The sequence below is a fragment of the Cimex lectularius genome, unplaced genomic scaffold (assembly GCF_000648675.2).
Source record: "Cimex lectularius strain Harlan isolate CLEC.00 unplaced genomic scaffold, Clec_2.1 scaffold55, whole genome shotgun sequence".
Taxonomy (NCBI): Eukaryota; Metazoa; Arthropoda; class Insecta; order Hemiptera; family Cimicidae; genus Cimex; species Cimex lectularius.
In genome coordinates, this window is record NW_019392647.1 from 1,405,231 (window position 1) to 1,420,630 (window position 15,400).

Here is a 15,400-nt window from a genome sequence, read left to right on the forward strand (position 1 = left end):
TGAACAACAAGATTATAATCACAGCCAAAACTGTTATATTTGTGATAAATCTTATACGGAAAATGATCGTAAAGTTCACAATCATAATCTCAATGGAAGATATATAGGAGCAACACACAATTCGTTCAATCTTAAATTAAAAAATCCAATTTTATTCCGGTTTTTATTCACAACTTAAGCAAATACAATGGACATTTTATTATAAAAGCTTTAGCCAAAGATGGTAATAGAATTGAAATAGTGCTTAGCTCTGAAGAGGTGTATATTACTTTTTCAAAACGTATGAATGGTATAAGAATTTGTTTTGTAGATATATTCCGATTAATGCCTGAGAGTTTACAGTCATTAACAGACAATCTGACTCGTAATCAATTTGCCAATGTTAAAAGTTTATTTAACGATGAAGGGATCAAATTAGTTACCAGGAAAGGTGTTTTTTGTTATGATTTCATTGATTCATATGAGAATGAATCCCATGTCTTATCTTCCCATGAGATTACCCATGTCTTCTGGCTAAGCATTAATTTTTTAACTGGTCAATTTGTTTCTGATGTAGATTCCGGCATGCTTCTAATGTGTGGAAAACATTCCATATAAAGAATTTCGGTGAATATCTAGACCTCTATCTCAAGACTGACATTTTAATTTTAGCCGACGTTTTCGAAAATTATCGTGATGTGTGCATGGGAATTTACAAATTGGATCCTGCAAATTATTGAACGGCTCCAGGATTAGCCTAGGATGCAGAGTTGAAACATAAAGAATGGCTAACCGATTATGACATGCATATGATGATCGAAAGAGGGATAAGAGGTGGGGTGTGTCAAGTGGTGATAAACATTCAATTGCCAATAACGAATATTTGCCTGAATACGATAACACAAAAGAAACTACATTTTTACAATATTATGATGTAAATAATCTATATGGGCGGGCTATGACCCAACTACTGCCGATAGGTCAATTTGAGTGGGTTGATACAAACATTATCATCGATGATATAGAAGATGAAGGAGAATACGCACATTTTTTTGAAGCAGATATCCACTACCCTCAGGATTTATATGATAATCATGTAATTAACCCATTGGGGCATCGGTGGCCACAACGGTTTAGACACTGACACAGCGCTCATTACTGTAAGGTAAAGGTCCCAGGTTCGAAACCAACGTACTTACAAATGGTTTTTTTTTTTTTTTCAAAAACACCGGCACCCCGAGGGTTTGTATGACCTCTGCTGTAGCGAACCCTCATAAAAAAAAAAAAATAAAAAAAAATAAAAAAATAATCCATCCATCCCTAAAAAAATTGAATGGAATTAACCCATTAAAATAATGACAGGATTTAATAAAGAAATGTGCTTTGTTTTTCTGTAATGCTGTTTATATACGGTGCTTTACAAAGATAAGATATCTAATAGACCAGCCAAAACAAGAAAATTAATAAAGGAAAAATTCTAATATCTTAACAAGTCCTAATTAATAATTTTAACATTCCAAAATTTTTGAGATTTGATTTAAAAAAATAAAATTGAAGACTTTTATCACAAATGAATGCTTTGGTTAAAAGGTATTGCTTAAATGATATGTATATTGATTTACTCGTATGATAGATGCAAGAATGGCTCTTCTTTTGTAAATACTTCATTACTGTCAGGTAGCTAAGTTTCTTTGGAGGTTTTATACCAATCAATCAATACGTCAGAGACTTACGTTTCTCTCATCCACCTGTAAATAAATTAATTTCTGACAATAATTGGTTTAGTAGTCAAGTTGTGTTTTCAATTACCTGACTGGAGCAGGGTGAGAAGAAGTAGGAGAGAGGAAATTGTGATTGGACATGCCTCATTACAGCTCACCTGCAGGTCTGAACTTGTCAGTTTCAGTTCGGGTTCTGGCTTTTTCTTGAAGACTTCAACTGCAAAATGAGAAAGGCAATTGTTGACGGTGAAAACAGCAATTATGCAAGCTTACCGAATATTGTGTTTGTGACGTGTGAAACGTCTCCCTTTCCAGTTATACACGTCAGCTTTATTTTTGGTACATGCGCCTCTGTCATCCTTAACTGCAGCTCCGCTACTTTCCCTTTGTAATACTTTATATGGTCAGAATCAACCTGTCAAAATGACTAAATTTGAGTAGAATCTAAATAAACTATAAATATTTATATAGATTGTTAATAAAATATAATGAAAATGCATTGAACCCTAGGTGTGGGTTTTAGAATAAACTTTAGTAGTTACAAAATCAATATATTAGTAATAAATAAAAATAAATCATTATCACCTTGACTCCATTTATCAACCATGTGATATGGGATTGAATTTTTGTCGTACAATTGACCAATAGCCAGTCTCCAACACGGTAGCTTTGCTTTCCGAAAGAAATTTTCGGTGATTCTTTTTGAAGTTCTGTGAATAAAAAAATGCGATAGTTTAACTTTTTGTTAAAACTGTTTTAAACACCCCCCTCCCAGGAACAATTCTCACCGATAACAACCAATTCGCGAGACTCAGAAGACTTCGTGAAAATCGGCGAATCAGTTGACACTTCACAGCTGTAATAGCCTGAAGCATTCGTAGTTATGTTCATAAGCATAAGCTGCGACTCGGTATTCTCTGACCACTGGAAATCGTTAAAACGTACAGAATAAATACAGGCTAAACATAAAATAAAAAATCTTACTGAGACGGTGGCTCCTTTTAATGTAAAATTTTTAAAAGGTGGTTTTCTATCTCTTATAAATTGGAAGAACTTTTTGCTGTTCCTGAGCCATTGGACTTTATAGAGGACTTCTCTTTCCACCGAGTGATCGCATATAAGCACAGCTGAAGATCCAATGCCGACATAGTGCGGTGCTGTAAGCACGACATCGAACCAACTCTCCACACCTGACAAAAAAAATATTGATTATGATTTAACTTTTACGATTTAAAAGGTCAATTGTGTAAATTTATTTTGATTATTACTGGAGCCACGTTGTCTATTTTTAGACAAAGTGTTCATTCTTCTCAAACTTACTTCAGCTTAAGAGTAATTAACCTTTACCCTATAATCTATTTAAGCAATTCCAACTGAGGCACATAATGAGGTTAATGTTTGCTTGTAAAAATGTAATGAACATGGCTTATTTAATTATAGGCCAATTATAATATGAAAGTAGTAGTAAATTATTGATGAAGTACGGCGCTTTTTGCAACAGTTACAGCACGACCGTTCGGTAATGCTGGTTTAGCCTAATTGGACAGCCTGAAAATCTAAAGTTTTAAGAAAAATGATAAAACCTTTCATACTTTAACTTTAAAAAATTAAACCGTTAAAAAATTGTTTGATTACCTATAAAAATTGTCATTACTTTGTGAATAATGCAACAGTTAGTGCACGACCGTTAAGAAAAATTGGTTAGCCTAATTAGACAGCCTGAAAATCTAAAATTTTAAGAAAAATGATAAAATCATTCATACTTTAATAAAAAACTAAAAAATTAAAATAAAATAAAACAATAAACGAAAAAATGTCGTTTGATTACATACAAAAATTGGCATTATTCGTGTAAATGTGCATAAGTTTTAAAATAGCTTAAGACAATAAGTCAATGATTTTTTTTCCATTGACCTATTGTCTTCAACTATGTTAAAATTGATGCATTATTCATACAAGTAGTGACGATTTTTGTAGGTAATCAAACAACTTTTTTTAATATTTTTTTTTAAGTATCAATAATAATTTTAAAAAAAGTGAAACTGGTTTATTCTAATTATTCAACTTGTTTATTTTAAAAAGTAAAAAAAAGTTTTTTATATAATAAATTTAATAATATATTTTGCAAATAAAAAAACAATTACATACAGATAATAAATTATTTCAATAAAATTAAAATTTATTTTTATTATATGAAAAGATTGTCTTAGTTTTATCTAATAATCCTTTGCCAGTTCTTAAAGAATTTTTTAAAGTTTAAAATATACAATTGCTATTTTCACCTCGGATGTTTTATCATTTTTATTTTTAGTGTGCTTTCTTTAATCTTTTACCTAGAATCAGGCGAGATCAATATGATCTCATCCAGTATAAAGAAAGACCTGCTTTGGCTGAAATTCATTGCAGTTTTCTTGTAACCGGCGATAAAGGGTTGAACAAAGCCCGACTGGTCTAAAAAGTAACGGAGCAACTTTGATCCGTACGAATCAAATTCAATTGGATTGTTTTGTAAAATTAGGGTCTAGTTACAGACAACGTTATAACATTGTTTATTGGAAGGCTGAACAAAAAATCGGAGAGTTATAATTTTTGAAGTAAAATTTCACCATTTTTGCTCAGCCCTTGTTCAAAATGAATATTAAAAAAGTTCCCTTTTGGAATGAAAAATGTTCAAAGTTTTGCATTGACGCAAAATGCAAAACTGCTAGTGTTTGAAGTTGTCATTCCGGAATACGGTTAACAATTCATTATGAGAGCATTACGTCTCTCTACTGTGAAGGGAGATAATTCTTCCAATAATTTAAGAGACTTCTTTGAGGACATCAGATGCACCTCGTACGAATTACCCATTCTATATCAGCCCATCTCGGCTCAACTACAAAGCCCTGGAGTTAACGTCAAATTGTTTTCACGTTTTCAAGCACCCTCTTTTTATTTCCAGTACCGCTTTTATATATTATTCAGAAAGTGGTTGGTGTTTTAAACAGTAGCCGGACTAGCAGGGCTCTGCCATTGTCGACTTCGAACTTAAATAAATAATTTGTATTGATTAATAACTAGCTAGGAAACACCCTTTTATTTTGGATCAGATTCTCTCTAATTTCTACCGAAACGAAATTTAACTTCAAAATATTGAAAGTAAACAAAAAAACTTGAATAAGAATTAAATAGAAAAATTACATTAAAAATAAGTAATAAAAACGAGCAAAATCAGGAGAGGCTGACTGACTGAACAATTATGTAAATGAGTTATTTAAGGATTGAGTGAATAAATGAGCAAGGATAAATAAGGTAAAAACGTTCGAATTAAAGAGGAAATACTGAGAAATTGATGAACAAATAAATGTACTGAGTGAATAAAGTAGTGATTGAGTCAACAAGTGATGAATGAGTAACCAACTGAACAACTAATAGAGGTAGTAAATGTTTAATGGACGAAGGCAAAAGCAAATGAGAGAGAAAATGAACGAGTAAAAATGTGAGGAAATGAGTAAGTTGGTAATTGATAGAATGAATAAATTATTAAGTAAGCTATTGTACTAATGATGGAGTTAGTAATAACTAATTGAATGAATGAGGGAGCGAATGACGAACGAATGAGTACGTTGCGTAAATGTGTTAGATATTGAGTAAATTGGCGAATGAGGCAGTAAAAGTCCTTAAGCAAATGAAAGTAAAAAATCAATTTATGCAGTAGTAATCGTAAATAGGTGGGTAATTTGAATGAATAGGGAACTGAGGGATTGAATGATGAACGAATAAGTCAATGATTTAAAGAATACGCGAATGAGAACAAATACTCATTCAAAAAAATTATATGAATGAGTAATTGTAGTGATGAGTAAATAAGTGGGTGATCATATGAATGAGTAAAAAATGAATGGGGAAATGAAAGAATGAATGAACGAGTAAACGTGTTTGACAAAATAACGAACGAATGAATGTACTATGTATATGATTTATTTTTTGAGCAAATATGTTGGGAGTTAACGAATGAGAAACAATTGAGCAAATACAATAGAGTTAGGCAAATGATTAATGAGTAATTTTGATAATAGTAAATAAGTAGGTGATTATATAAATGTGTCAGTTAAATTCCAAATGAGGGAATGATTGATAAATGAATGAATTAAGTAAATGAGTCAATGAGATGAATAAGATAATGAATAAAATCACTTATAGAAATAAAAGAGTAGGTCAATTGAATTAATAAGTAAACTAAAGACTAACTGAATGAGTCAGAATGAATGGGAAAATGAATTGAAAATGAAATGGATTGAATGAACGTGTAAAAGTATTTGAGAAAATGATGAACGAATGAGTGTGATTGAGAAAATAAATTAACGGTAGGTTACATATGAGAAAGTAAATGAGCAAAAATTTGAGTTTATAATTATTAATGTACGAATGAATAATTGTAATAGTGAGTAAATAGGTAGGTGATTGTATGAATGAGTCATTTAAATGAATGGGAATGTGAGGGAATGAATGACGAACGATGGAATAAATGAGTAAGTAGGTCGATGATTGAGTGAATAAGTGAATCAGTCGTAAAATTGCTTATAATATGTAGACTTGGCAATAATAAATTATTAATTTGGGAATGAGTAATTGTGGTAATAAGTAATTAGGTGGGTTATTATACGAATGAGTCAGAAATGAATGGGGAAATGAGATAACGAGTAAAAGTTTTTTAGAATTTTGAATGAGTAAATGAACTAATGATTGAGTGGATAGGCGAATAAATGTCCAAGCATACAAATTTAATGGAAGTATAATTTTATGATTTGAATGCTTTAATAATTTTTTCCGTATGGTTTTTGGTATTACTAGACAATATATATTTAAGATAATTGTGATTGGGAAGAGAAATTTTGCTTAAGATAGTTCCAAGTTTGTGCATTCCCATCATAATAAGATCAGGACCAGTCCACAAAAATCCATTGTGACACGTGAGTGTCGTGACCCATGTAAAAAGCGAAACACGTAATACAATACTAAAACCGCGTCCCATTCCTCCCTAGAACTCTCCCCCACCCGTAATGTAAATAATTAACCAAATCTCCGAGTAGTCTGAATCCGAGCGTGAGCTTATCCTTGGATCTATTCGCCTGATCATTAATAATTTTCTTGCCAACACTAATCCCTTACGTTTGTCCCGATAACGAAGACATCAAACGGCGTTATGAAATCCGTCGCCAAACAATTATACTTACAAAAAACAATTGTTTCGTACAAGATATTTATCAATGGTAGAGAATATAAATGAAGTGTTTATTGCATTATTATGTTAATATAAACTCGGAGATCGATAAAGATTACATGGAAATTCGAGTACAGACGTCCAAAAGTCTCGTCACCTTGCTAAATGGAAAACACATAGGTGTAGCTAACAATTTTGTAATTTACTAAATAAAAAAAAATCAATAGAATATTAATATATGTGAATGAAAATTATGTTTGATATATTTTGAACATTTAGTAAAATAAGTAATATAACTAATATTGTTAACAAACCTACATTTTTATTTTTGAGAATTGATGCTAGTTTCACCGCTGTTGGATATTTTAAGAGATTTAGTTATCTCACAGAGCATATTGATTCAACAACCCTGGCACATACTCAAAGTCAAATTTATAAAATTAGATAATTATTTACAATTTATCATTAGGAAAATTTAAAGTGTCGAAAGTTGAAAGTCATTCAAGGCAAAGGGATTTAAAGAAAATATCTAACACGTATAAATCCAGATCAATAATGATTATAATATTATAACACGGCAAAAAGCAGTATTTATATATTTTTTTTCAAATATTGATTTACCAATAAACATTAAACACATTGTGAAGGCAGAGAAAATATTTACTAAATCGTAACATCGATTAATTGTTAAAGTATAAATAATGATTTGTTTACAAAAGATTCATCGACCTTAAATCATAATCCAGTGAGCTTTGATAAAAGCTTTCCTGAATTATTTTCCTTATTTTAATAAAGTATAGATTTCTTCTCAAGAGTGACAGGCAGAGGAGGTGCAAGGTTTTCTCTAGGCATAAGCTACATCAGTTAATAGGCCCATTTTTTGAAGTGGTATTTTAATTAAGCACGACCTGTGACCAAAATTTTCATTAGTTAGTAATATGGCTATATTTATGCCACAAAATAGGTTTGGGCTTATGTGTATGGCTCTCTTTCAGGCTTGAATATCTGTTCCCTCTTGTCACAAATTCCCCCGAGACCTGGGCCTCACGTCAAACTCTACGTGGATCCTTGATTTTTAGGGCATTTAGGCAGTTACAAACTGGTTTTGAGTTAATGTGGGTGTTGGTCTGCGAGCCGGCACTGAGTCAGTTACAGGGTAACTTCAGTTAGGAACTGGGAAGATGGCGCAAAGTCGAGACGGGTTTGAGTGTCATCAAAACCCGCAAGTGTAGATGGACCCAATAAGTGACCATGTCGATTCAACATGAGTTCCAGATTAGTGTAAAGTTTATATTGTATCTGCGATTAGAGCTGCCTGGCTATCTGATAGTTGACCTTTGAGATGTTTGTTATCGCATGTCCATGTGTTTCTTTGGCTTGAAAAATGTACATGCAAACTCTTTGAATTTCATGCCAACAAATAATTTATATACATAATCATACTTAAGCAAAATTGATTTTTAAGATTTGATTTAAATATATGGGTGTGTGCAGAAGTTTTTCCTGTTTTGAAAAAAACAACGTTTCAAAATAAATATTTTTAATCCAAAACATGTTATTTCGTTTTTATAACATACTACAAACGTACTGGTAGCAGACACATCCTCTTATTTGAGAAGTCTGATGTAGATGAAAAAAAATTTGTAAGTCCGATGTTCAGAGCATAAGGCTATTTAAAGTGGCAAAAGTCTTGAAAGAATGGAGGATGGGGGCAACAGCTGCCAGACCCTGGTGAAACGTCACGTTGACTCTATCCACCAGGGCTGGACGTCCTTCAAGGCTGCCCAAAGGCACTCTAGCTGTGTAGCATATATTTTAACCACATTTTTCGTAATGAAAAAAGGGGGTAACAATCTATTCTCTTTCTTTGGAAGAACTTATGCATACACCAAAAATTATTCAAATTTTATGAAGTTTATAAACATCGGATAATGATTAATCAAACCATTCTCCGTATTGAATAGCTGTTATTATCACACACTTCAGATGAAAACATACTAATTCACTATAATTGTTCAAAATTTAGTCAGTTTGGAGGTCAATTATGAATACTTATTGATTAGATCGAATTATACTTTATTCAGAATTTTTGTTAAATCATTGAAACAGTTTTGACCTCCACTGTACATCAGCAATAAGAAGCTACCGACTCAAGTCAGATACTTAGGATTATACTTGAAAATGGGAATCCCTACATAAAGTACAACTTATCAGAGGTCTATAAGAACCGAAATGTGTTTTGACCGTCAAAACATTATATAATATAAGGACTGTTGGGTTCCATGTCCAGCGCATGGAAAAGTCAAATTGTCAACGACGTCAACATTCCTTCCGTTAACGACGAAAATGTTCCACGTCAATATCGCAATCCATTCAAACCCTACTGCCCAAGCCCTTTTACAATTTCCCATCCACCTCACCTTTTAATTTCTCATATCTAGTGCCAGGATTTGTTGGTTTTTCTTAACAGGGTCCTCTGTTACAGTGCTGACTGTAGTGTCAGTTTGTCACCGGGAGAAAAGATCCATGTATGTGCATACTTGTGATATTTATTTCGATATGTACAGAGTGCAATTAAATTATTCGAAAAATTATCGAGAGGTGTATTGATAAAATTCCAATGATTGTATTTATCTTTGCAACTGAAAAACAAACATGACATAATTTTATTCTGTGACATCATGTTCATAGTCGGGGTAAATAAATCAGGGCCAATCAGTCTCATGACAAAACGTTAACTATTCGTCGAACAAACAACAAAATATCGTTTCAGGGTTTTGCTTCTAATCAACAGAACTGGATTTAATTAATTTCCATTTGTCTGCATTGGTTCGTGTCATATCAATAGGTAGGATAAGAATGCAACTATTACCCAAATATGTCTTCAAAATATGATGTAATAAACTGTTAATAAAGCAATCACAATGACGAGAAATTAAATTCGTATGTAAAATGTAAAACAGGCAGATTCCTCAGAATCTAAATGAAAAGTTACGGATTAATTTTTTTAAACATTTTATTTCGGGATTCATGTTTAAATTATGTCTTTACATAGAATATTTAAGAAAAAATATAATGAGATTTCTTTTATGAGAGACAGTTTGACAACAGAACTATTATTTTGTTGTTAGACCTTTGTACATATTTCTAGAAACTTCAGCGTTAAAGTATATAGTCAAATCTTTAATATCACATCAATCCTGTTGTATATTTATTTAAAATAAATTTCAATATAGGCAAGAAGCAAGTGTACAATAAGTGCCCCAAGATTTGATCGATGGCACGTAAAATTAAAAAGCTTTTACTCCCTTCGTAACTGGTATAAAGAGTAACATTTTTATTCGTAATATGTATAACTTAAAAAATATATATTAAAAAAAACTTACCAACAATTCCATACCATGATATTACAGAGAAAAGACACTTCCAAATAACGGCCGACCTGAAAGTACATCGATTAAAAGTACATCTCAATAGAAAGGTCAAAGGAGAAAAAGAGAAAAAAATGGCAAAAGAATGTATTATAAAAGTTTAAATTAATCTAATAGCAATAATTTATCAATTATTTTATTTAAATAAACGAAGTCGTTTTCCTTCAGAAATAATTTTTCTGATAAATAAATTGTTATTTAGTTTTTTTATTGTATTATTAATAAAGGTGTGAAGGAGAGGGGAGTAAATAATGGTTGTTTTGTGTTCACAACTTCTTACCATTTTTCATGAAATTTGATAGAATTATTAATTATCTGGGAAAAAAACAGAAATTTGAATTGTAAAATTTCTGTCTCCGATTTTCACTTATTGAACCTTTTGAGATATTTCTCAAGCCCAATTTAAGAACAGATGGTCGTGGGAAGCAAAGTGAACAGAAACGGGCAGTACAGGCAACCCTGCCTAACTTCGCAGTAAACAAAAATATTCTGACAGGCCTCGTCCATTGAGATAATTTTTTTAAAATATTTAAGTCACAGATCCCGTAAGTCGTGAATTTTTTTGAACCCTTCGGCTTTAATCAAATTCAAATCGAAAATTTTATTATTTAAAAAGCTTCTGAGCCTACTATCATCAACCGGGTGCGACAATTACAATATAAACTAGAAGCCGTGACGAGAACACGGGGAATCTTTTGAAGTATCAAAAGATAAGTGAGAAAGCGGAGGGAAAAAAAAGAGGACCGCTATCTCATCACAACACGGAAAGCCTTTAAAAGCTTCTTTAAAAAATCAACAAGGCGCCCAAATGTGAAGGTAAAACAAAGTTACAAACGAGGTTTTAATAAAAATACAAAAGAAAAAACAACAAAAACACTTTTTTAAGTTTGAAATTTTTTCTTTATGAATATTTTTTAATGCAGTCATTTCAGTCAGTATAATTTTGTCAAAAAAGACAAAAATTTGTTTTATTAGATAACTAGATTCTATTTTTTTCCACTAGACGTTTGGACTAAAAAAATAGGGTCACAATTAAACTCACTGAGGGTAAATCAAATCCAAATTTAATGTGTGGTGTTTAGTACTGTTAGTTAATGATTATTTGGAGATCGTGAGATGCGGTCTGGTGTAAAATAGGCTTTAGAAAAACATTTTCTTTATCGTGCCAACGTTTCAATCTTTATTGAGATCATCTTCAGGGCCTGGAATTTATAAAAATTGTTTACATTTTACAAGTACATGTAAGATGTGAAAAAAATGGATTTATACAGTGATAGAAATTTTAGATTCAATCAAAGTATTTGTACTCACTCAAAGTGTTTGTTTTCTTTGTAGATGTGCCATTCTTGTCTGCCGTGGTGAGAGTGCCAGTGAGATATTGATGTTTTTTGTTTATATACGTTGGATTTTGAAGGAGTGGGGAAGGAAGTCGGGATAGAAAGACATCAAAAAATATGAGGAGTCGGCTTCTTTGAGGTGAAAGGAGCCGACAATGGGAAAAAGTGGGTAATGGTTCGGCCGATTATCCTTTCAGGATTATACAGACGGGAATAATTCGGGAAAAGAAAGCCAAATTGTAGAAGAATTAGACTACATATGTAAGAATGTTTGATGTGTGGAATGTGATGATGATATATGTATGTTTTCGATATTGAATTTGCTTAAACACGACACACAAGATTGACACATCTACTCAGAAAACAAAAACTTATTCTTTAATTGAATCTAAAATTTCTAGCACTGTATAAACTCATTTTTTTCACATCCTACATGTATTTGTAAAATGTAAACAATGTTTATAAATCCCAGGCTCTGAAGATGATCTCAATAAAGATCGAAACGTTGGCACGATAAAGAAAATGTTTTTTAAAACCTACGACACACCAGCCGCATCTCACGATCTCCAAATAATCCATATTTAATGTTTGTTTCATTTATAATTCAAGTATTTAGGCAAATTTGCTTTGGTAAATGAAAAAATACAGGAAAGATAATTTAAATATAAACTATTTTAATTAATGATTGCCAGTAAACAATTAAAAAGTATACATTATTTTTGAGCAAAATCAATCATGTGCTTATAGGCAGACAATGACATTTGAGTTAATTGCTCTTGAATTCCAGATTAAATTTCAAAAGTCAAAATATATTTAAGTCAATCCCAAGAAAGATTATTTAACAATATGAAAAATATAAAAGGGGCGAAAACTCATTAATTTAAAAAAAATCCTTCTCTTTGTGCAGAATTTCCACCCACTGAAAGATATTAAACGGAAACGATCCGATATTTTTAACAATGCAAACAACAACCTTTTTAGCGTTTTAAAATGCATAAAAAGACAAGCACTAATACTTCAAATTACAGGTCTTTTCATCTGGACCTCGGTGAATCTTTTGTTCTTTTATTCTTCTGACAATCACCAACATATCTTGACTGTATATCTACAATATAAACGCTTAACATTCAAAAGCAGTTTTTGCAGATTTTCTCTATTTATTGAAGATGCTTTTCGCTCCATTGTGCGCATCATCAGCCTCGTTAAAACAAAATAGAACAGAAATCATACAAAAACCATGTCCTTTTCAAATCTTTCGTTTTTGTGTGATTTGAAAAATTGGAATCTGGAATCCCGTTTTTTTTAACTTGGTGCAGCCCTCTCTCTCTCTCTCTCTCTCTCTCTCTCTCTCTCTCACTCTCTCTCTCTCTCTCTCTCTCTCTCTCTCTCTCTCTCTCTCTCTCTCTCTCTCTTCTCTCCATGAAAATGTGGAATTATTTTTGATCTTTCAGGTACAGATTTTTTCCTGTTTTTAAATAAAAAGGGTTTGGTTCTGATTAAAACTGCATTACTCGACAGTCATGCTGAGACTGTCGCATAAACACGCCGTAATTTTCACATCACAATATTATTTATTTTTCACACATCTCTGATTCAGATGAAAATATCACAAACGAACGAGAAATTAAAACGAAGTAAATCCAGAATTAGAGACGTAGAAGGAAGAATAGGAATCTGAAAGTACCTTTTTCTGTTAATTCGGAACCGCTTTCTCTTATTCTCTCTCTCTCTCTCTCTCTCTCTCTCTCTCACTTACTTTGTTAATTTCGCTCTCTCTCTTTCCCTTTCACTCTATCTATCTCTCACCTATCTCCATGTTTATTATTATTCCATTATTTTTGATCGTTTCAGGTACTCATTTTTTTCCTAGTCTTAAATATATAGGGATGGGTGAGGCTAAACCTGCATTACTCAACAGTCCTACAGTGACTGTCGGGTCAACGCGCCATAATTTTGTCACAATCGATATTAATTTATTTTTCGCCCATCTCTATTTCGGATGAAAAAACACAACTGGGCGGAGAAATTAAAATGAAGTAAATCCAAAATTAGAATCGTCTAAGGAAGAGTAGGAATCTGAAAGTACATTTTTTTTGTTACACTGGACAGCTCTATCTCTGTCTCTCTCTATCTCTCTCTTTCTCTCTCTCTCTCTCTCTCTCTCTCTCTCTCTATCTATCTATCTATCTATCTATCTATCTATCTATCTATCTATCAATCTATCTATGTATCTATCTATCTCGATTTATCTATCTACCTATCTGTCCTATCTATTTACCTATCTATTCATCTTCTTTATCCGTGTGCGTGTAAAAAATAGTGTCGTTTTTTTTGTTGATTTAATTATTTGTTGACTGATTTTTCCTCCATCCTGACTGTGAGTTTGAAATTAGTTAGGCTTTCAGTTTTTTTTTAAATAAAAAAAAAAGGTTTTTCTGTCTAAACATGTTGAAAGGTAATTCAGCAGAGTGGGCGAAAAAAATCATTAAAAAAAGATAGTGATGAGAAGCAAAAAAAGGTATTTTATTCTACAAAATCACGGTCGAAAGGACGAACACACTCTCGTTTTTTTCCATCTGCTATTATGCAATGTACAGTCAGACTCTTTCATTATTATTTATGGTCTCTCCTCCAGGTGCTCTCAGGCCGATAATCCTCCAAAAAGAATCGCTCATGCGAAACGCGCTGACTTTTGACGTTATTCATACCGGCTGGAGGGAAGACGTATCATGATTTATTGAGAAAAAATTCCCTTACTTTTAATTCTAATAAGGCCATAGTTCTCATACACAGGCGTATTATACTTATCAAAGTTACAAGTTTTCCGGCTTTTGTTTTAATACTCGCTACGTTGACAAACTTTGACGTTATGAACTCAGTTATTTGTTATCAACGGCTCAGGGAGAGACAGCATGATTATATACACGTATAATTATATCAAACAATAATGTAATGATGATGAAATTTTATTCAGACATCACTTGAAGCATTTTTTTAAACCTCGTCTTGTTACTTTTTAAGTTGTAAAACACATAAAACGACCAAGCACTAATAATTCAAATTATAGGTTTTTACATCCGGACTTTGGTGAGTTCTGTTGTTCTTTTATTCTTCTCACAATAGCCTGTATATCTACAATATAAATACTTAACTTCAAAAAGCTTTTAGTCCCTACAGATTTATGGAAGATGCCTTTCACTCAACTTGTGTGCATCATCAGCATCGTTAAAACAAAACAGTATTAAAATCACACAAAAATGAACCGTGCTTTTCAAACTTTGTGTGATTTGAAGAATTGGAATCTAGAATCACGTTTTTTTAAATTGGTGCGGCTTTCTCCCTCTCCCACTCTCTCTGTCTCTTCTCTCCACGTAAATGTGAAATTATTTTTGACCTTTCAGGTACCGCTTTTTTATTATTTTTAAATAAATGAGTTTGGGTAGAATAAACTTGCATTACTCACAGGAATGCTGAGACCGTAGTATTGACACGCCGTAATTTTGACATCACAATATTCATTTGTTTTTCACACATCTCTGATTTCGATGAAAATAACCCAAATGAATGGAGAAATCAAAATGAAGTAAATCCAAAATTTGAATCGTCGAAGGAAGAATAGGAATCTGAAAGCACTTTTTATTGTTAAGGTGGAGCTGCTCTCTCTCTCTCTCTCTCTCTCTCACTCTCTCTCTCTCCCTCTCTATCTCCCCCATCTCTATGTGCGTGTTG

General features: G+C 32.2%; 1 protein-coding gene across 1 annotated transcript in view; it reads right to left on the reverse strand.

Moving 5' to 3' along the window:
* Window positions 1-1,509: 1,509 nt before the first annotated feature.
* LOC106668094 overlaps window positions 1,510-15,400 on the reverse strand; it is a 35,318-nt gene continuing 21,427 nt past the window's right edge. The window contains exons 2-8 of the mRNA XM_014396520.2: window positions 10,290-10,345; window positions 2,685-2,890; window positions 2,489-2,624; window positions 2,286-2,410; window positions 1,974-2,115; window positions 1,789-1,917; window positions 1,510-1,727 (exon numbers count right to left, since the gene is read on the reverse strand). Of these exons, the coding sequence (XP_014252006.1) occupies window positions 1,720-1,727; window positions 1,789-1,917; window positions 1,974-2,115; window positions 2,286-2,410; window positions 2,489-2,624; window positions 2,685-2,890; window positions 10,290-10,345 (802 nt within the window). The 3' untranslated portion in view covers window positions 1,510-1,719. The remainder of the gene's footprint in view (window positions 1,728-1,788; window positions 1,918-1,973; window positions 2,116-2,285; window positions 2,411-2,488; window positions 2,625-2,684; window positions 2,891-10,289; window positions 10,346-15,400) is intronic.